We start from the raw sequence: 21,037 nt of genomic DNA on the forward strand, positions 1-21,037 counted from the left end.
GCTGGTCTTGAACTCCTGACCTCAGGTGATCTGCCCACCTCGGCCTCCCAAAGTGCTGGGATTACACGCGAGCCACCGCGCCTGGGCCTAATTTTCTTTTTATGATAAATAATATCAAAACATGAGGACATTTTAAGAATTGCCAGTCATAGATGGTGCATCTAAGCAGTTTACATTTTCTTCTTACCTTAACAGGGCAATGAGAGGGAAAACACAGCAGAAATAAGAAGCGCTAGATGGGAACCTGGATACTGGCTGACACTGTTGACCATTGTACTGTCATCCATTGTCTGTTAACAAACCTTTGACTGGATGTTGCTGGTGCAGAACATTTCTTTTTCATAGATATAATATTGTGCTTTTATTTTTACTTAAAAATACGAATAAATGTGAAGTTGTTCTTCATTTCCAACTCCCCCCCATCCCCTGCCACATAGGAGGACCTCTGCTGCCCACCTTTGGCCCCAGCCTTTTTATCTGGGGACCGCGAGGACAGCGCCCCCATGCCTCGTCCCCTTGGCCTCACCTGAGCCTGTAGGACTGTCTCCTGCTCCTTCAGCACTTTCGCCTGAAGCTTCCACTCTGCCGCCTGGTTCAGCAACTATGAGAAGAGAAAGTGTGTGGAAAGATGGTCAGATTGACCTTTTAGATTACTATTTGGCTGTAATTTGTCTATAAAACTTAATAACCTGCTCATTAACCTCCTTAAGTAATTTTTTGGGACTCTGAAAAGAATCTAAGAAAGCTAAAAAAAAAACCAGGCCCAGCACGGTGGCTCATGCCTGTTATCCCAGCACTTTGGGAGGCTGAGCTGGGAGGATTGCTGGAGGCCAGGAGTTTGAGACCAGCCTGGGCTACATAAGGAGACCCTGTCACTAAAAAAAAAAAAAAAAAAAAAAATTAGTCAGGGGTGATGATGCATGCCTGCAGTCCCAGCAACTCAAGAGGCTGAGGCAGGAGGATCACTTGAGCCCAGGAATCTCAGGTTGCAATGAGTTATGATGGGGCTGCTGCACTCTAGCCTGGGCAACAGAGTGAGACTCCACTTCTAAAAAAATAAAGGAAGAAAAAGAAAAAGAAAGCTAAGAAAATAATTGGCCTAAAAAAGTTGGATTCTCAACTATAAACTAGTGGTTTTAATGAAACAAAAAAGCCTCCAGCTTAAGTATGAATCACAAAAAATTCAACTTCCCACCACATTCTGGAACCCTCTCTAGCAATCCTGGCCAACAATCATTCAGCCTCTGCTTGAACCTCTCCAGAACTTCCTCACTTGGTGCACTTTTGTCAGCAACTGTTTCTTTTCTTTCTTTTTCTCTTTTTTTTTTTTTGAGACCGAGTTTCTCTTTTGTCGCCCAGGCTGGAATGCAGTGGTGTGATCTCAGCTCCCTGCACCCTCCACCTCCTGGGTTCAAGCGATTCTCCCGCCTCAGCCTTCTCAGTAGCTGGAATTACAGACACCTGCCACCACGCCCAGCTAATTTTTATAGTTTTAGTAGAGAAGGGGTTTTGCCATGTTGGCCAGGCTGGTCTCCAACTCCTGACCTCGTGATCTGCCTGCCTTGGCCTCCCAAAGTGCTGGGATCACAGGTATGAGCCACCGTGCCTGGCCAACAACTGTTTCTTGATAGTAAACCTGGAATCATTCTCCTAGACCACTGTTCTCCACCATAGCACATGTGATACAGTAAGAAATATGTATGTCCTTGGTCTTTGTCCCTGATTCCTGACACAGAGCTTCTAACATGCATCAGAATCTCCTATGGAACATATTAAAATGCAGATGCCTCTCAGATAATATGATTTAGGAAGTACAGGGTGTGACTGGAATCTGTGCTTAAAGAAAATACCCAAAATGGTCTGGATATCAGTGGTCTGTGGATTACATTTTGAGAAATACAGGTTAGAAGTTTGACTTACTGGTCTGAATCCTGGCCCCTGAGAGCTGATGGGTTAAACTGAAAAGGTGATTTGGGCATACAATGACACACTCATATATAAGCTTGTAATTTTTAACTTAAGATGAATGTCTATTTCTCAATTTTGAGGAGGGGCTGTGGTCTTTGTTTTGGGTATGGATCTTCTGATTAGAGTTCAGAGGGTTTTTTATTTTGTTTTTATTATTATTTAAAAAATCACATACATAGTGTGCCATATAAGATTTCTAGGTTGTTAGGCTTGTGTGTGTGTTTAGCAATAGTGCTACAACCTAAAAATACTTGTGAAGCAGCTTGACTGGATAATTCTCTAGAGTTTTCCACTTCCCCCCAGTCTTTTATAGCTACTCATATCTAGTTTGACAGTTTTTTGCCACTTGTTTGCATTTAGTCTTTCAAAGCACTAAGCATAATTTGCACAAACAGTTTTTTGTTTTCATACTTATATTTCATCAGTTTATGTAACATCCTGTTGATTTACACAAAAGCAAGTGCAATTGGAAAGAAAAGGTTTGTGCAAAGAGCTGATTCTTGGTAAGCTCCACTTTACTAAACTGGGGCAAATATTTGTAGCCCTTCCAGAGAGTGGCTTGGTAGACCTGCGAGTCAGCATGCTGTGGGCATCAGTTAGTGTGTTTCACAAAGACAATAGTGAACATCAGAGATCAATTTGGCTAGTCTGTCTGGAGGCCATCAATTAAGAAGTTTCTCTTATATTTGAAGATAGGCTGATTTAAATTTCCTACTTTTAGTTTATCCCTATTGTAAAAAAATGTCCACGAGGTCTATGCATTGCTTATGTAATCGGAACCAAAGAAACCAACAATACAATCATTATTTTTAAAAACTGGAAAGCATCTTTTTCCTCATCTAAGTTTGTCTTTTTCCTACGGCCCAACCTCTCCATTTGTAAAATGGGTTGTATTTGTTCCTCTATGCTTCCCAGTATGCAGTGAAGATTGATTCTTAATAGAAGTGCAACTGACTGGTCCTATGAGAGGACTAGGGCAGCTGTGGAATAGAAGCCCTACAGTGTCCCCTCTGGCCATCTAAGGGGAGTGTTGGCACTGTGCCTGCTTATTGTGAGCTGGCTATGCAGCCTTGTTGTGACTGGTGACCCCTGACCTCGAGGGAGGCTGGTGGCTGCCTATTCTGCCTGGATGACCTGATACCTCATCACTTCCAACCCAGGTAGGCGGCTAGCTTCGAAGAACTGAGGGGAGCTCCCTCTCTTTGACTCAAATCTGTTTTGCTGAACCAGGGCGGGGTGCTAGTTTCTTGCTAAGGCTGGATCGTCTCAAACCTGCTCTCCAATGTCTCTCATGAGCATCTTTGTCTAGTTCTTTCTCGGTCGTGTCTCATGTGTTATATAACAAAGTACTGATATCCTGTGGGAAGCATATTTTACCCAAGAGGGTAATTACACCAATGGTGGAATTTCTATTCTCTTGGATTGTGAATAATAATTGAATGTTTTATTTCTTGCTTTCAGAGCTAGGTTGTAGATGGATTTCATAAATTAATCTTTTTCTTAAGAGAACATGGACTTCTGATTTGAAATTATCCAATGTCCACCAGATTATATTGCCCAAAATTTGTCTTTTTGTTGCCATGTTTGAAAAGTTATTTTAAAATTACTATTCTAACCAATTGAATTGATTCTGGTCTGATTTTGAGTAAATGAAAAGCTCAAGATCAAAATGTGAAATGGCCAAATTTGAATAATTGGTCCATGGACTATGTTTTACCTCTCTCTCACCCCAGCAACAGATACATGCCTCAACTCATACCTCTGAAACACACATCTGAGTGTGATGCATCGTCACAGAGAGTGTGGGCTTTGGGAACAGACGCACAGAAGATCAAAACACATCTTGCTCAGTCAGCAGCGTGTGACCTTTACAAGTTGCGTATCTTCTTGGAGCCTCAATTCTCTCATCCGTATAATGGCCTTACAGCTTTTTAGGGGGTGCTTGGAGTTAATGAGATATCAATAAACACTGCCACTCAGTTTCCTCAGGTCAAAACTTAGGAGTCATCCTTGACTCTCTCCTTTTCTCTTTGTCACCAGCTTCAGGTCTGCAGCACTGCCTGTTGATTTCACATTGAAAACAACTTTCATCCATCTCCAGCCCTCTTCTCTGCTGCCATATCCCTAAACCAGGTCATTGTCACATTTCATCTGATTGCTATAGTAGTCCCCTAATTGTCTTCTTGCTCTTTTGTCCCTCTGCAGTCTATTTTCCATCCAGGAGCCAAATTAATCTTAGCAGATGCAGAGTAGATCATGCCATCACTTCCTTTGCAGAAGTACCCAGTACTTTCCCATTGTATTTAGAATGAAATCCAAATGACTTTTTACGCCCTACAAAGCTACCCAGTTTGGCCCCTGCTTACCTCTCCAGCTTCATTTTGAACTTTTCCCCCATGCTCTTGCTTCCCTGACCTTTTCCTGTTTCTGGAGCACACCAAACTGGCTCCAGCATTAGGGTGTTTGTTGCTGCTGCAGATGCTGGAGACGATGCTCCAAGTGGCAGCTCCTCATCGGGCAGGGCTTAGCTCAATCAAGCATTCTTCCCTCCAGGAGGCCTTCCTGGTCACTCAATCTAAAGTACGTCCCCTTCTTTGGCCCCTTCTCAGTTTCTCTTTATTTCCTTAGTAGCAGTGATTATTGTCTGTAATGACCCTTCCTTGTTTGCTCGTCTATTGCCTTTCTTTTTCCAGTTAGACTCTGATCTCCATAGTGGGAGATGGCCCTTCTCTGTCTTGTTCACGGCTATGTCCCAGCACCTAACACAGTCCTTAGCAGATAACAGGCACTTGAAAAATATGTGTGGAATGGATGCATGACGATTTTATGTAGAAAGTAGTGTAGATACAGTGCCTCAGACTGGGCTGGCTAATTTAGTTCTCCATAGAAGTTGGGGCTCTTTCTCCATCAGTCTAGTGCTCTTTGACCATTATAAAAACAACTTGCAGCCGGGCGCGGTGGCTCATGCCTGTAATCCCAGCACTTTGGGAAGCCGATGGGGGTGGATCACCTGAGGTCAGGAGTTCGAGACCAGCCTGGCCAACAGGGTGAAACCATGTCTCTACTAAAAATACAGAAAAAGTAGCCGGGCATGGTAGTGGGCGCCTGTAATCCCAGCTACTTGGGAGGCTAAGGCAGGAGAATTGCCGGAACCTGGGAGGCAGAGGTTGCAGTGGAGATCGCACCACTGCATTCTAGCCTGAACGACAGATACTCTGTCTCAAATAAATAAATAAATACAAAACAACTTGCTCAGAGTGTCTCTGACACTGAGTTGGAGCAGATATGCAGAATGACTAAAATGATAAGTACATATTCCTTTTCTCGTTTGTGTCGCTCCTCTGCTTCCTTCATCATTTCTTGGGCCTGCTCAAGCTTTGCATCCACCAGCTTCTGCTGCAGTTCTCTGTGTTTAAATATTTTGTCCAGATGCTAAGAAAAATAAAGTATACATAGAAAGTCTGGTTTATTATTGGTGCTTAAAAATGCAAAATAAAATAATTCACATTAATATACATTCTCCAGGTTTTAAGATGTAAAAGAAGAGAGGGATAAATGCATTGGCATCACTTACAGCTTTATACTAAAGCTGTAAATTGGTGAACCACGCCCACCCCCAACTTTGCACCACACACACAAAGGTAGCTACAAAAGGTAGAGGCACCAGAGTTCAGCAGTGTCAACACCAAAAGATCCATACAATATTTTTCTACATTTGGTAACTATTAGATATGATGCTATTTATTATGTTAGACAGCGCAGACAATCATCTATCAGTATACAATATACAGGGGCTGCAGTTGTATTATTTGGTATTTTGGCTCTTTCTGTGACTATAAAACCACTTTTAATCACAACATTAGTGCAATTTATCATGATGAATTCTCCGCATTCTTGCCTCTGGCGTTGTGAGAAAGTCTTGGGGTGCCAGCATGTGGTCTGAGGTCTGGGAGTGAGGCCTGAGCCCCCCTGAATTCTACTCTGTTGCTCTGGTGGGGATGACAAGGACAAGGGTCATAGAGAAATTGATTTGCAAATATGCAGAGCTCGCCACACCTTTTGACCTCTGGACTAGTTTGGTGAAGAGAAACTTACAACTCTACCTCAGTATGGATAACTTCCTGGTCACTAGGAGGTCCCATCAGAAACAGGACATGGAATTCTACCCTTGGGCTTTACTTAGAACCAGTCCCAGGAATATACAACTAGTATAGCAGCCCATTCCCATCTGAGATCTCTCTGAAGAGTATGGATATTTTGCTTTCACTCCTTCCTTTCTTCTTTAGTCTGAACCTCCACTCTGGAGCAGGATTGATCCTCGTGACAAGATAAAATGGTAGCATGGCATTTTGGCTTACTGTGAGGAGTTTCTTGATTTACCTAACCACTGCGACCATATGCTGTTGGCTCAGTTTTGTGCTTGATAAAATCTTAGCATGTTGCCAACGGAGCCGCTTTGACTATGTTATGTTACATTTTAAAGCAGAGATTTAAAATTTGGGTGGGATAGGGAACAGAATATGATGTATCAAAATCCTGAGAGGGTATTTGGAATCTTAAAAACATATTAAATATTAAAATATAATTTGGTGATAACAAAAGACGTTGATCATCCCCCTAATATAACCTATTCAAAGTAAAAGGCTTTTGGCTCCTGTGACTGTGGGTAAGTGGTTTAATCTCTTAGCTTCTGCTTCCCATCTATAATATATTATTAACTAGTGCATAAGATTGAGACAATTAAATGCCATATTGTATGTAAAGTTCAGCACTTAGCACATTGCCTGATACAAACTAAGCACTGAATAAATGACATAATTATTATCACAATGATGACATTATTAATACTATTATTGGCCTAGTAGGGTACAGACTCTTTTTTTTTTTTTTTTTTTTTTTTGAGATGGAATCTCACACTGTCTCCTGGGCTGAAGTGCAGTGGCGTGATCTCAGCTCACTGCAACCTCCGCCTCCCAGGTTCAAGCGATTCTCCTGCCTCAGCCTCTTGAGTAGCTGGGATTACAGGCACCCACCACCATGCCCAGCTAATTTTTTTGTATTTTCAGTAGAGACAGGGTTTCACTATGTTGGCCAGGCTGGTCAACTCCTGACCTCTTGATCTGCCTGCCTCGGCCTCCCAAAGTGTTGGGATTACTAGGCATGAGCCACCACGCCCGGCCAGAATACAGACTCTTAATTTAGATGACATGGCAATTCTTAAGGAGTGCGTGAGTTATTTCTGGCTATACAGAGAGGATTTTTTAAAAGGCTGAGAAATATTATTTTCAAGGAAAACTGTGCCCACAGCCTATCACTTTCTATTTATTGCCTTTACTTTGCAATGATGCCAGTTTTGAAGAAATCCCATATGACTTTCAGTCAGGTATTTTGTAAGACCATCTGTCTTCATTTTGGCTAGTCAAGGAAATCCAATCCTAAATATGAATCTGTTGAGAGAGCTGGCTGTAACTGTCTTATTAACCAAGTTCCCACCTTGACCACCCAGATCCGGATCTATGTCCTGTTCTAAGTTGTTTGATGTGGTTCTCACCTCCTCTCTGAGCTCATACTGATCAATGATGCTTTTCAGCTTTTCTGCAAGCTCTGTGTTCTCCTGACAGAGCTTCATATTTCGCTCACTCTGCTGCTCAATCTGGCCCTGGATGTCCGTGAGGGTACTCTGGAAATGGCTTGTGATTTCCTTCCTTTTCTCTTCTTCCTCACGTGCCCGCTGAAGCGCCTCTTCCTGCGAATAAAAAGCAAAACATTTTGTTTAAATGCACCCCGGGTTTATAGAACTCAGGATTAGGTCACCCAGAGGAGATGAGTGTGCAGAGTAGGTGGGATGTTTTTTTTTCAGTTCTCTAGGGCTAAAGCTGCTCAGCCCCAAAATAAATGTATGAGTAAAGGTTTCAGCTGTGAGTACATAGTTACTCAGAACAGGTGCTGTGAAGGCCTTGAATTTGTAGTCAGTGATGAATAGACTTGTTTTAAAGATGACGGGTCTCTTGCTGAGTGAATGAACTGCAGCGATTTCTAACAAACACACAGTCACACAATTTTGATCTCTTGGCTGTGGCCTGAAAAAAAGGCCCCTTGAGTTTACTGATTGATGAGACAGATCATGTGTTTCTCTGGTTTGGTAAAGGGAGAACAATAGATCTTATATTTCCCTATAAAAACCATGGCATATTAACCACATAATTGTATTACCAAGTTTTGTAAATATAAGTGATCACAATAAAAATTTTCTCTTTGTGAGAAAAAACTTTCATCAAAGAGCTTTAAAAAAGGAAACTAAGATAGCATAGCTCAATTACAGCCATTCAAGAATATAAAAGGGAATCTTTCCAAATATGCTGGATATTATTTTGTTTTTGAAAGAACAATCATTAAATGTGTCACATAGGGTAATTAAAATGTTCAATGTAAATTTTGAATCTGAAAGCAATATTAAGTTTCAAATCTTCTTTAACTCTAAAGTGAAACATCTAATTTTCCTTCTTCCGCTTTGTTAACATTGAAGAATTGCAAATTAACTTTTATATCATTTCTGTTCTCTTTTCTCCTAAATCAAAACTCTCCATTCATTGCTAGCCACTGACAATGAGCTCCAATTTCCTCCATATCTATATTGAGAAGTGCTTTGTGATTGTTATTCTTTTCGAATAAAAGGGTTTAATCTTGCTACATCCTACCAAAGATAGAGACATTTACGTGGCTGACAAATGATACAGACATTTTAGGATTCTTTTCAGTTCTGATTGTTAATATGAAAGCTTGCTTCGTTGTTGGCAAGTAAAATTATACTGCATTTGATTGCCTACCAAGTTCAAATTATGTAACAGGATTTTTTAAAAGAAATAATAATTTTTAACAGAAGTAATTGTACAGATCTTTATCATAACAAAATAATGTGATCAAAATAAAAACTGATGCTGAAAATATATGCTCTGAAAATATTTTATCATTGGGTTTCTTCTTTCCTCTACAATAATAACACAATTCCTAACTCTAATGTGACTCCTGATATCAAAATCATAATTTATTCATGTTATAAACTTTTATTAAGCAACAACTTCTCAGGGGTATTGAAGATATCTGTACTTCCTAAACTGAAGAAATAAACTATCTGAGATATTATTTCCCTAAACTTTGTATACTAACACTTACTATATGTGTTTCGCTAAAAATAATTATGGCTACCAGTTAAATATATGTATGATTGTGATTGTTTCCACATTGGTCCTGGATTAGCTTAAAAGTCAGCAAGTTTGGAATCAGAACTACACACCATGATTTGAATGCCATTTGTATTTATAAATATTCCATGAATGAATAAATGAACCACCCCATGCAAGTCTGAAGTTTTTTTTGGTTTTGTTTTGTTTTTTTATTGGGAACTGGTTACAGAAAGAAGGTACAGATGTTAGGATGGCACTAAATAAATGTCAAACAAAGAATCATAACCCCCAATCCTGGCCCAAAAGATGTCATCTTCCATTTATATATATATATATATATATATGTATATGTGTGTGTGTGTGTGTGTGTGTGTATTTTTCTTTTTTTTTGAGATGAAGTCTCACTCTGTCACCCAGGCTGGAGTACGGTGGCACGATCTTGGCTCACTGCAACCTCCACCACCTGAGTTCAAGTGATTCTCCTGCCTCAGTCTCCTGAGTAGCTGGGATTACAGGTATGCATCACCAAGCCCAGCTAATTTTTTAATTTTTAGTAGAGATGGGGTTTCACCATGTTGGTCAGGCTGGTCTCAAACTCCTGACCTCAGATGATCTGCCCACCTTGGCTTCCCGAAGTGCTGGGATTACGGGCGTTGAGCCACTGCACCCGACCTATGTTGTTTTTCAATGAGACAAAAAGAAATCTAGCAATATCTTAAAACATTTGAGTCCATTGTTAAAGGATTTTCAATCATTTGGACAGCGTCTGAGATAAAATTATCTTTTCTTTATCAAATACATTATTCAAAGTCAAAATAATGTCAGTAAAATTGAGGGATGAAGTCTGAGATAACAAAGGAAAAAACCTCGCAAGCATCATTGTGCATTTTACAACTGGTGCTGTGCCTGGCACATAATCCATAGGTATTCAGTAAATGTTTATTTAATGAATCAATGAATTATTAATTTATGTACAGACATATGAGTAGCTTGGACTAGATCATTTCTACAGTCCTATCCACATTAAAATTCTGTGATATTCTGATAACAAATGCTTCTCATTTCTTTAGGAAAATTATGCTCCCTGAGACACTCACCCCTCTCTTACTAGGCAGTTCTTTTTCAGTATAGTTTGAGGCTCAGATTTATCACTTCAAATATATGTATCATTTTGTTGAAACAAACCCATGTCTCAGACTTTCATCAATCCTTTCTTAAGTTATCCTAAATTGTGAGGTTCTGTGTGTGTGTGTTTGACTCATTGAAGGAGCGGTTTTAATAATGAAAAGTAAAAGCTAAAATTTGTGATGGTAGAAATACCTAGTTATACATTGTCTTTCTATATCTTCCCAAGCTCCCAGCACATGGATTTTAGATTTAGGTATACTTAAGCTGTTTCACTAGTATGGCCAAGGAAGCTCATATCAAGTTGACCCTTCTGCAAATAACAACTATAAACTCTGGATGAAATGCAAGAAACAATGATGACACCAGAGAGTAAACAAAATCAGACAGACTCTGGAGGGAAGTTGGCACTTGTACATGAGTTTCCTATTTTTTTAGAGCTTTTAGCTTGAGAGAAATCTGCAGTTGGCAGGAGTATGAGGTGGGCAAAATTCTCATATAAAACATACCATCTTCCATATTGGAAGAATAAGAATACAGAGTTTTGGACAACTAGAGTCCCTCAACAGTGAGGGGGAGATCACCCCAAAAAAGAGACAGAGAAATAAAGCCCAGATCCTGTGAATAAACTTTACACAAATCTGATTGGCCTTGAGCCACATGTGTACAAAGCCATCTAGCTAAGTAAAAAAGAACTGAACTGAGATTTCAGCTGCTGCTCAAGAGACAAAGTTTATGGTTTGAATCTAACCAAATTAATTGTCTGCTTAAAAAAATAAAAAGTATTCAGCATATAGTAGAATCCAGATTCTCCACAACATAATAGTCACAACATCCAGGATCCAATAGACAATGGCTTGACATATGAAGAATCAAGAAAATGTGATCTATTCTCAAAAGAAAAGACAAGTAGAGGAGGCCTGTTCTACAATGCTGCAAATGTGGAATTAGCAGACAAGTATTTAAAAACGGGTATTATAACTATGGTCAGTGATGTAAAGGAAAATATTATCTCAATGAATGAAAAGGTAGAAAATCTCAGGTGAGAGATTATGTATAAAAAAAGAACCAAATGGAAATTCTGAAATTAAAAATTGCAAAATCTGAAATGTAAACATCACTGGATGGATTTAGAGCAGAACAAAAATAAGAAAAAAAAGAATCACTGAATGTGAAGATAGACCAATCAAAATAAGGTAATCTAAAAATAAAAGAGAAAAAGTATTGGTGAAGAAGGTGAAGATTGACTCGAAGGCCTGTAGGACAATATCAAAAGGTCTAATACACATAGAGTTAGAATCTTAGAAGGAAAGAAGATGGAGAGAAAATGGAGCAGAAAAACTATTCGAAGAAATAATGGCTGAAAAAAATTAAAATTTGGTAAAAGACATGTAATTACAGATACAAAAAAGCTTAGCAAATACCAAGTAGGGATACATAAGAAAAAAACCACTCCTGGCCATAAAGCAGTAAAAGTTCTGAAAGTGAAAGATCAATACAAAGGCCTTGAAAAGGGCAGAGAAAAAGGACATAACATATGTGGAGGAACAATAATTTAAATGATTGTTGATTTTCATGAAAAATTTCAAAAGCCAGTATAGTGGAACATTTATATAAGGCTAAAAGGAAAAAAAACCCACGAATAGGTTCTCTCAATGCAGAATTCTATATCCAATGAATTTAGCCTTCAATTAAAAAAAATAAAGATGTTTTAAAGATAAAAGACAACTAAGAGAATTGATTACCAGATTTGTACTGTAAGAAATACTAAAAGAAGTACTTCAGGCTGAGGGACATGACATCAGACAGAAATGTGAAGCTACAGAATGAATAAAAAGTATCAGGAATGATAAACATCTGGGTAGATAAAAGGGATAGTTTTGTCTTTAAGAAAAAATACATATTATCATTTAAAGTAAAAATTATAACAATGTCTCATCGGCTTTACAAAAGTATGTAAATATAATACATATAATGATGATAGCTTAAAGGCTGAGGGAGTAAATTAATCTATTTAGTTGCAGTGTTTCTACATGTTATGTGAAGTAATACAACATTAACTCCAGGAAGACTATGAAAAATTAAGAATGTATATTATAATCACAGAGTAACTACTAAAGATAATGCATAGTGTTATAATTTTAACATACAAGAGATAAATTAAAATGTAATTTTAAAATATTCAAATAATCCAAAGGCAGGCAGGAAAAGAACAAGAGAAACAAAGTAGAGGTGACAAATAATAAACAAATAATAAAATGGTAGACATATATCAAACCACATCAATACGTACATTATATGTTAATGGACTAGTGCTGCAATTAAAAGGCAGATACTGTAGGAATGAAAAGAAGTAAGATCCAGCTATATGCTATCTTGAAAGGATGCACTTTAAATATAAAGACCCAGGCTGAAAGTGAATGGATGAAAAGAGATACACCAGGCAAACAATAAGAGTAAGAAAACTAGAGTGGCTAAATTGATATCAGATAATGTAGACATCAAGACAAAGATTATTACTGGCCTGGCGTGGTGGCTCACACCTGTAATCCCAACACTTTGGGAGGCCGAGGTCAGCGGATCACGAGGTCAGGAGTTCAAGGCCAGCCTGGCCAAGATGGTGAAACCCCATCTCTACTAAAAATACAAAAATTAGCTGGGCACGGTGGCAGGTGCCTGTAATTCCAGCTACTTGAGAGGCTAATGCAGAGAATTGCTTGAACCAGGGAGTTGGAGCTTGCAGTGAGCCGAGATTGCGTCACTGTATTCCAGCCTGGGCGACAGAGCAAGACTCCATCTCACCAAAAAAAAAAAAAAAAAAAAAAAAAAAAAAAAAAAAAGATTAGTAAGGGACATTTCATAACGGTAAAATCACCAATAGGACATAATAATCATAAATGTATATACACCTAATATTAATGCTTCAAAGTACATAAAGCAGAAATTGGCCTAATGGCCTAATTAAAATAAGTGGACAATTCCACAATTATATGAGATTTTTAACTCTCATTTCTTAGCAACTGTTAGATAAAAAAATTAAAAAAAAAAGATTTAAAGCTAATTGTTACTTATGGAACACTACACCCACCATCTGAAAAACATTCTTTCAAAGTACATATGCTATCAAGATAGAGCATGTATGATAGGCTATAAAAATTAAATAATACTTCTAAATAATCCCTGGGTCAAAGAAAAAATTAGAAAATTTGAAAATATTTTGAATTTGAATTCTGATTTTGACATTTAAAATATACTTAACCTTGGACAACTGATTGGGATTGCTGAGTGTCAGTTTCTTCTTCAATAAAGTGGAGATATTAACCTTCACTGGGTTATCGTGAAGATTAAATGAAATAATGTATGTAAAGCACTTAGCATAACTTCTGGCATAATAATGATACTTAATGTCGTTGTTCATAATGAGAAGCCATGACTGAGGGTATATGGGCACACTTACAGGGTCTCCTGCTACTTCCATCATTCTGTCTTTGTTTTTTTTGGTGGGGGAAGGTCTCTAACCAGTTGGATGGTATTAATAAGATCTCTCTCTCTCTTTTTTTTTTTTTTTCTGGGGCATCGCTCTGTCACGCAGGTTTTAGTGTAGTGGCACAATCATAGCATACTGCAGGCTCTAACTTCTGGGCTCAAATGATCCTTCTGCTTCAGCCTCCCAAGTAGCTGGCACTGCAGGAATGTGCCACATTCAGCTGATTTTCTTGATTTTTGGTAGCGACAATGTCTCACTATCATAAACGTTGCCCAGGCTGGTCTCAAATTCCCAAGCTCAAGTGATCCTCCCACCTTGGCCTTCCAAAATGCTAGGATTACGGATGTGACCCGCTGTGACCAGCTGATCATTCTGTCTTTCACTACTACCCAAGAAGACCATGCTGTATCATTCTACTCTTTATATTTCTTTGTTGATAAATGATCCCGCCCTATCTGATTTAATTTTTATCTCCTTACTGTGTAACATTACACAGTGGATTTACGTAGACACACAAGAGATTTATGCATCCTTTGAATCCAAATCTTGAGTTGAGGACAATGCTTCCATCCTCAGGCCCCCATTCAGCCTGGGTGTCTGTCTTCAGTACCATTGTTGACAAGATGCCAGTAGCCCATCTCCTAAAACTTGCAATTTGAGACTTCGACTTCATCACGCTGGTTCTCCATTTCCCAGATATCAAAAAGCAATTTGGAAAATGAGGAATCATGATTATCTTCTATTTTTTTCCTAACTCAATTGTACAAATTCAGCAATGATTTTCATGTACTCTGTTTCTTGAAGTATCTCTTTTTAAATGCTTATAATAATAACTACCTCACAGGAACCTTGGTGTCTAATTAATTATTGTTTGTCAAAAGCTTTAGGATCTTCAGCTGGAAAGGGGATTGGGGAAGCACACAGTGTCATCTTGGAGAGCTCTGCATCTTGCTATATTGAATGGAGCTAGTGTCCCTGTGTAATCAAATTGACCACACTGCTAGGGCGAACGCTGTAATTAATGAAACCCGTGCAGACCCAATGAAGTGAACAGTCTATTATTTTTAGATTGAATAATTAAGCCTGAAGAGCTTCAGTGCTTTTTCCAATAGCTTCCTTTTTTTTCAGATGACTATTGACATTTTGGTTCTCAATCTCATTTCATTGTGTCAATTCGGTGTGTGTCCATTTATCTCATGTCATGCAGAATTCATTATAATACCAAAAATGCTGAATCTTTACAAATGTATTTTTTAAAAAGAACTAAGGCCTACCTTAGAAACAAACTCAACATAATAAACAAGTAAGGGGAATGGTATGCATTTTATTAAGGGCCTGCACTGTGTCAGGTACTATGTGGGTACCTTACATATTCAACTTCATCTAATTTTTTCCGAGCCACACAGTGAAGCTGGTCTAATCTCCATTTTATGGATGAAGAAAGTAGCTCGAGGAGGTAAAATTATTTAAGGATACCAGCAAGCAAGGGGCAGAGGCAGTATTTGAACCCAAGCCTCTCTAATTCTAAAATTCACACTCTTTCCACGAGTAGCAGAGGCCTGTCTCTGTGCCCATTCAAGAAAGTATGTTATTCTGAGCCATTGGGACATACCTTGAGAGTCTTGTTGTGTCTCTGCAGCTCCCGGCACAGACTCTCCAATTTGCTTCGAGCGAGGATAGCTCTGCTGTGTTCACCTTGTAACTGGTCCTTTTCTTTTTGAATTTGTACCTGTTTCTTTTGGAGGAGCTTTAACTTCTTTTGCTCAGTACGATGTTCATCCAGCTGTACACATGGAGATACAAACATGAAAGAAAATGGCAGGGATCTCCTTGGAGTCGATAGAAAAAAAGCAAACTTAAAGATTACTCTATGGTTGTTTGGAAACATTCTTTGCTATTATCTCTTCCTCTGGAAGTAAATGAAATTCATAAGTGTCACCTTTGTAGTACTTGAAGGTATAGTTTTCAGAGCACAGCATTGATAGGTTTTTCATTATTACTAGTCTCTTTTTACTTTGATCTATTTTTGGATGGTCTAGAAATATTTTTCCTGAGTCTATCTAACCAATATTGAATAGCCAGACAAAATCGAAAGGCATGCCTTGGAATCTGTAAACTGCCAGAGTTCATGACGATGCCTTGCATTGAGGCAGTGATCAACAGTCTGTCTGCCTGGGTTGCATTTTGTTCGCGTAATTCTTCCTTGAAACAAGCTTCTAGCACTATTTTTAAAAATAGGAAAGAGAAATGCAGCCTTCTGGTAAACAGAAGATGAAGTCCTCTTCTTTATAATTTTGGGCTCTGAGTGTGGATTGTTTGTGTGTGGGAAAGGAGAAGAGAAAGTATCCTTCCACTACCTAAGTATTGACGGGTTTTCACCAAACCATCAGAAATAGCTACTGCATGATTCAACAGCATGAATAGCAAATATCTGTAACATGCCTTGCTGCTCCCCACCCACACCCGCCCTGTGCTTATAACAGATAGATCATTCTGCTGGTTTCTGCTGAGTCCAGGTGAACTCTTCTCGTGTTCCTCCAGCAGCCACAAATGCCCTGGAACATGAAATCAACTTACTACTGTACTTTCCATCTTGGATGCTGAAGTTCTAGGATAGGATTGTCAGTAAAATGCAGGACACCCCGTTAAATTTAAATTTCAAATAAACAAGAAATAATTTTTAGCATAGGTTTTAATATATTCCAAATATTGCATGAGACATATTTTTGCCAAAAAGTTATTTGTTGTTTATCTGAAATGTAAACTTAACTGAGTGTAATGTATGTTTATTTGTTACATCTGGCAACGTTATTATGGAGTTCTAGACCTGGTGTGGGGAGCATGGGGATAAACCTCAGAAGCCTCCAGAGAGAGATCAGTGGACTCTAGGAGTGTCGATCTCAGACTGACCATCACTGGGGCCACATTCAAGCAGCAGCCGTTTGTCCCGAGCCATTTCCTCCACTGGCCTTAGTTCCTGTAGTGCCCAGATGGTGATGAAGTCAGGTAAGTACTAGTCCTAATAACGACTTTGTTGATGAACAGAAAGGAAAAGCCCTGGTTCTTCTGGACCTCAGGTGTTCTGGTGCCTCACAGAGCCTAATGCAAATGGATACAGATGCCACATGAGCTCTGACACGTGCCTCAGTTTCCCCATTTTAAAAAAGCCATTGGGGCCAGGCGTGGTGGCTCATGCCTGTAATCCCAGCACTTTGGGATGCAAGGCAGGCAGATCATGAGGTCAGGAGATCAAGATCATCCTGGCCAACATGGTGAAACCCCATCTCTACTAAAAATACAAAAATTAGCCAGGCGTGGCGGCGCACACCTGTAATCCCAGCTACTTGGGAGGCTGAGGCAGGAGAATTGCTTGAACCAGGGAGATGGAGGTTGTAGTAAGTCGAGATTGTGCCACTGCACTCCAGCCTGGGTGACAGAGCAAGACTCCATCTCAAAAAATCATAATAATAAATAACAAATAAAAAGCAGTTATTCTTTCTGAGCGAGATGAACACCTGTCACACTTTCTTCAGTTCACATTTTATTTCTTTCCTCTCTCCCTCCTGCCACCCTAAAATAAGCATTTTAAACCCTTGCCAGATAAAACTAAGGCTATGTATATATGATATTCTATCTTCAAACTTACGTGCAATTTCTAGCTACTAGTGGAAATTAGCATTGTAAAAACAAGACCCATATTACTAAAAATATTGATTGAAATGGATATGCTCCTTGGAAAATAAATAATCTGTTATTTCTCATGCTAAGCTTGCTCATAGATGTGATCCTTTCATTTTGCACCATAGTTATAAGATAGGCATGAAATTTCTTGCACATATATTTTGATTTTAAATGACTATTGTCCTTTCTTGAAATTTATATATTGTAGATCGGTCATGGTGGCTCATGCCTGTAATCCCAGCACTTTGGGAGGCTGAGGTGGGCGGATCACCTGAAGTCAGGAGGTCGAAACCAGCCTGGCCAACACGGTTAAACCTCGTCTCTACTAAAAACACAAAGATTAGCTGGGCCTAGGGGCGGGCGCCTGTAATCCCAGCTACTCGGGAGGCTGAGGCAGGAGAATCGCTTGAGCCTGGGAGGCGGAGGTTGCAGTGAGTTGAGATCGTGCCACTGCACTCCAGCCTGGGTGACAAGAGCAATACTCCATCTCAAAAAAAAAAAAAAAAAAGAAAAAAAGAAACGAAATTTATATATTGTTATTATTCTTGCCATTCTGGTTTAGACTTTACTTTCTGAAGATGAAACCTATATCAGGGTTACTGAACCCCAACACAAGTAACATATTGGGCCAGATAATTTTTTGTTGTTGGGGCTATCCTATGCCTTGTAAGTTGTTCAACACCATCCCTGGCCCCTACCTGCTATATGCCAGTAGCACTGCCCAATTGCAACACCCCAAAATATCTCCCAACAGACATGCCTATTGTTGCCTGGTGGACAAAACTGTCCTTGTTTAGGGAACTCTGCACTGTGTGGCTTTATCTGAGTGTCAGGAGGAAGACGCCCTATAGGTGTTTCATAAGTTGAAAGAGAAATGATTTGTGCTTGCTCATTATCCATTTAATGTTTTATTTTTATTTTTAATTTTAATTTTTTTAGAGACAGAGTCTTGCTCAGTCACCCAGGCTGGAGTGCAGTGGCACAATCACTGATAGTTCACTGAAGCCTCAAACACCTGGCTTCAGTCATCCTCCTGCCTCAGCCTCCTGAGTAGCTGGGACAACAGATGCGTGCCACCATGCCCAGCTAATTTTTTTTGTAGAGATGGGTTCTCGCCATATTGTCCAGGCTGGTCTTGAGCTCCCGAGTTCAAGCAATCCGCCTGCCTTGGCCTCCCAAAGTGCTGGGATTACAGGCACGGGCCACTGTGCTCAGTCTATTTTGTTTCTAATATTAATCAAGATAATACACCAGAACTTTCCTTTATATTTTAAAAAGTTTAAATTATTAACAAAGTAATTCAGCCAATGTTCAAGTGATTCTTGGCATCGAAGACAATGAAAATACACATTCCCTGCCCTCTGGGTTCTTACTGCACAGCTTCAGTCAAATGCAGGCTTTGCGATTTTACTTAGGCAGAGTCCTTCTGTATAATTGTAATAGGCATATAGAATGTCTGTCTGTAATTTCTCTTGTTTTCTTTCTCTTTTTTACTAAGTTAAAAAGTAAAATTATTGCTAAGTACTAAATTAAAATCCTATTACTGATGTTGTTTTAACTACATAAGAAATGAGGAAATTAAATGCAAAAAATATTTCTCCCAGGCCATTTCCTAATTTAGTCATGAAGTGTCCTTACTTATTAATGAGCTTATCTTTATTTATTAATGAATACAATGTCAGGTAATATTACAGGATTTAGACTCTGCAAGGATGAGTGAGCTAGAGTGGCAGTTTGATTCACAGCTTTGAATTTGATGATTTATTCCATGTGAACACTTATATTTCAGTCGTTTTCTATATTAATATCCAAATCAGTGAGCAAGGAAATAGGCTTAGTCTCCACGTAAAAAATTGAAATTCCTCATAATTTTTCTTTTCTGAAAAGGAAATGTAATAGGTTTTTTGGGTCAATTTTCTCCTATTCATTTTTTCTAGGATGACCTCTTGGGTTTGAAAGTTTATTACAAGAGATGATACAAATGCCAAAGTATAGCAAGTAAGGCTTGAATTGAATATGGTCTCTGGAAAAACAATCTCTTGTTTATTGGGGGTGACTGCTTTGGTAGGAGGATGAGTAGGTACAGGGAGTTCCATGAGACCAGGATGAACAACACTGGCTCATGGAGAAAATATCGGTAAGTCTGGAAAAGTGATGCTTCCCCAATGTACTGCCGTGGGACTGCAGCACCATACATCACTTCCTGTATTAGTCTAGAATGCTGCCCAGTCCCTTCAAGTATAGAACATGGCGCTGGAAATGAAACATGAATGGCCTTGGTATGTGTTGGTAAATTGAAGGGGCAAAGGAAAAACGACTCAGAAAATACTAAAAAGAGCAAGGATGGATAGGTGAGAATCGCATGGAAATGTGAGAGTGGGGGCCAGACTTGGAGAGAAAATATTATTTTTGACACCTAACTTATGGTATTGAAATTCTTAATAGCCAGTGCAATACAAGTTGCAAGAAAATTGATACACTGATACTTGCTTTGTGAGTTTCTACTGCTCTTTTGGGAAGCAATATGGCCATAAAGTTTAAAAACCAGAAAGCACTCATCTTGTTTAATTTGGTAATCCTATTTCTGGAAATTTTTCTTAAAATCATAAAAAAGAAGGAGAAAAAACAAAGCTGATACGTGATGATGTTCATTGCAGAAATATTTGGTAAAGCAAAATAGTGAGAGGAATTTAAATATCTTCAAATTATTGAATCAGTAGATATAGCCACTTAACGGAATATGATACAACCTTTACAAAAAATATTTATGAAGACTATATATTATATGGAAAAATGCCTGTCATGTACAAAACCAGACATCAACTTATATGTACCTTATGACTGTAATTATAATTAAAAGCATCTCTGCATATACAGCAGAATAGGAAAAGAATACACATAAAACAAAGTTTGTATTTTACATGAGGGATTAGAGGTATTTTTATTTTGTGTATTCACCACTATATATATTCATAATGTAGTTTGTATGTCTAAAAAATAATCTAAAAATATTGTTGGCAGAGTTAAGTAATCAGCCAGTCACTTAGAGATTCAGAATTTTTCTGGATCTATTGCATAATAATTCAGCATAACAGGATGCATCAGGTAGAAGGACAGAAAGATTACAGGACTAGATTCAGAGTGAAAAACAAAGAAAACAAGTCACTCACTGAAGTGTACTCCATCTACAGGGATGAAGAGTCTGTGGGCCTGAAGCTTATTCAGTTTTGGAGGCCCTCTTAAAAAAAAAATTAAAGCGAATTAGGCCCCGGGCCTCAAAGGGGTCCATGTAAGTGAGATGTCCTGAGGTTTAAGCTTCCTTAGCTGCAATGGTAAATCTACTGTTGGGGGCAGTTCAACCTACTGTCTGGAGGAGTTTTTTGCTATATGGAGTCTTAAGTTTCATTCTCCTGTCACTGTTTCTTCAAAAGAAATAACTGAAAGAACTTGTATTTTGCCCCAAACTACTTTTTATTTGCAACTACATGATTTCATGCAATTCTTCTAAACAACAAGGACACAAAATAGACTTCTTTGTGTATAAATAACTTACATGTGCCCCATATAGTACATGTTGAAAGTTGCTAGAACA

At 38.8% G+C, this 21,037-nt stretch overlaps 1 protein-coding gene across 1 annotated transcript in view; it reads right to left on the reverse strand.

Moving 5' to 3' along the window:
• The window catches only part of LOC105465724 (taxilin beta), a 50,436-nt gene that overhangs the window by 13,251 nt on the left and 16,148 nt on the right, over positions 1–21,037 (reverse strand). Inside the window, exons 4-7 of the mRNA XM_011714308.2 lie at positions 15,377–15,547; positions 7,520–7,714; positions 5,281–5,400; positions 527–601 (exon numbers count right to left, since the gene is read on the reverse strand). Coding sequence (XP_011712610.2) covers positions 527–601; positions 5,281–5,400; positions 7,520–7,714; positions 15,377–15,547 — 561 coding nt within the window. The remainder of the gene's footprint in view (positions 1–526; positions 602–5,280; positions 5,401–7,519; positions 7,715–15,376; positions 15,548–21,037) is intronic.

The sequence above is a fragment of the Macaca nemestrina genome, chromosome 5 (genome assembly GCF_043159975.1).
Source record: "Macaca nemestrina isolate mMacNem1 chromosome 5, mMacNem.hap1, whole genome shotgun sequence".
Lineage (NCBI taxonomy): Eukaryota > Metazoa > Chordata > Mammalia > Primates > Cercopithecidae > Macaca > Macaca nemestrina.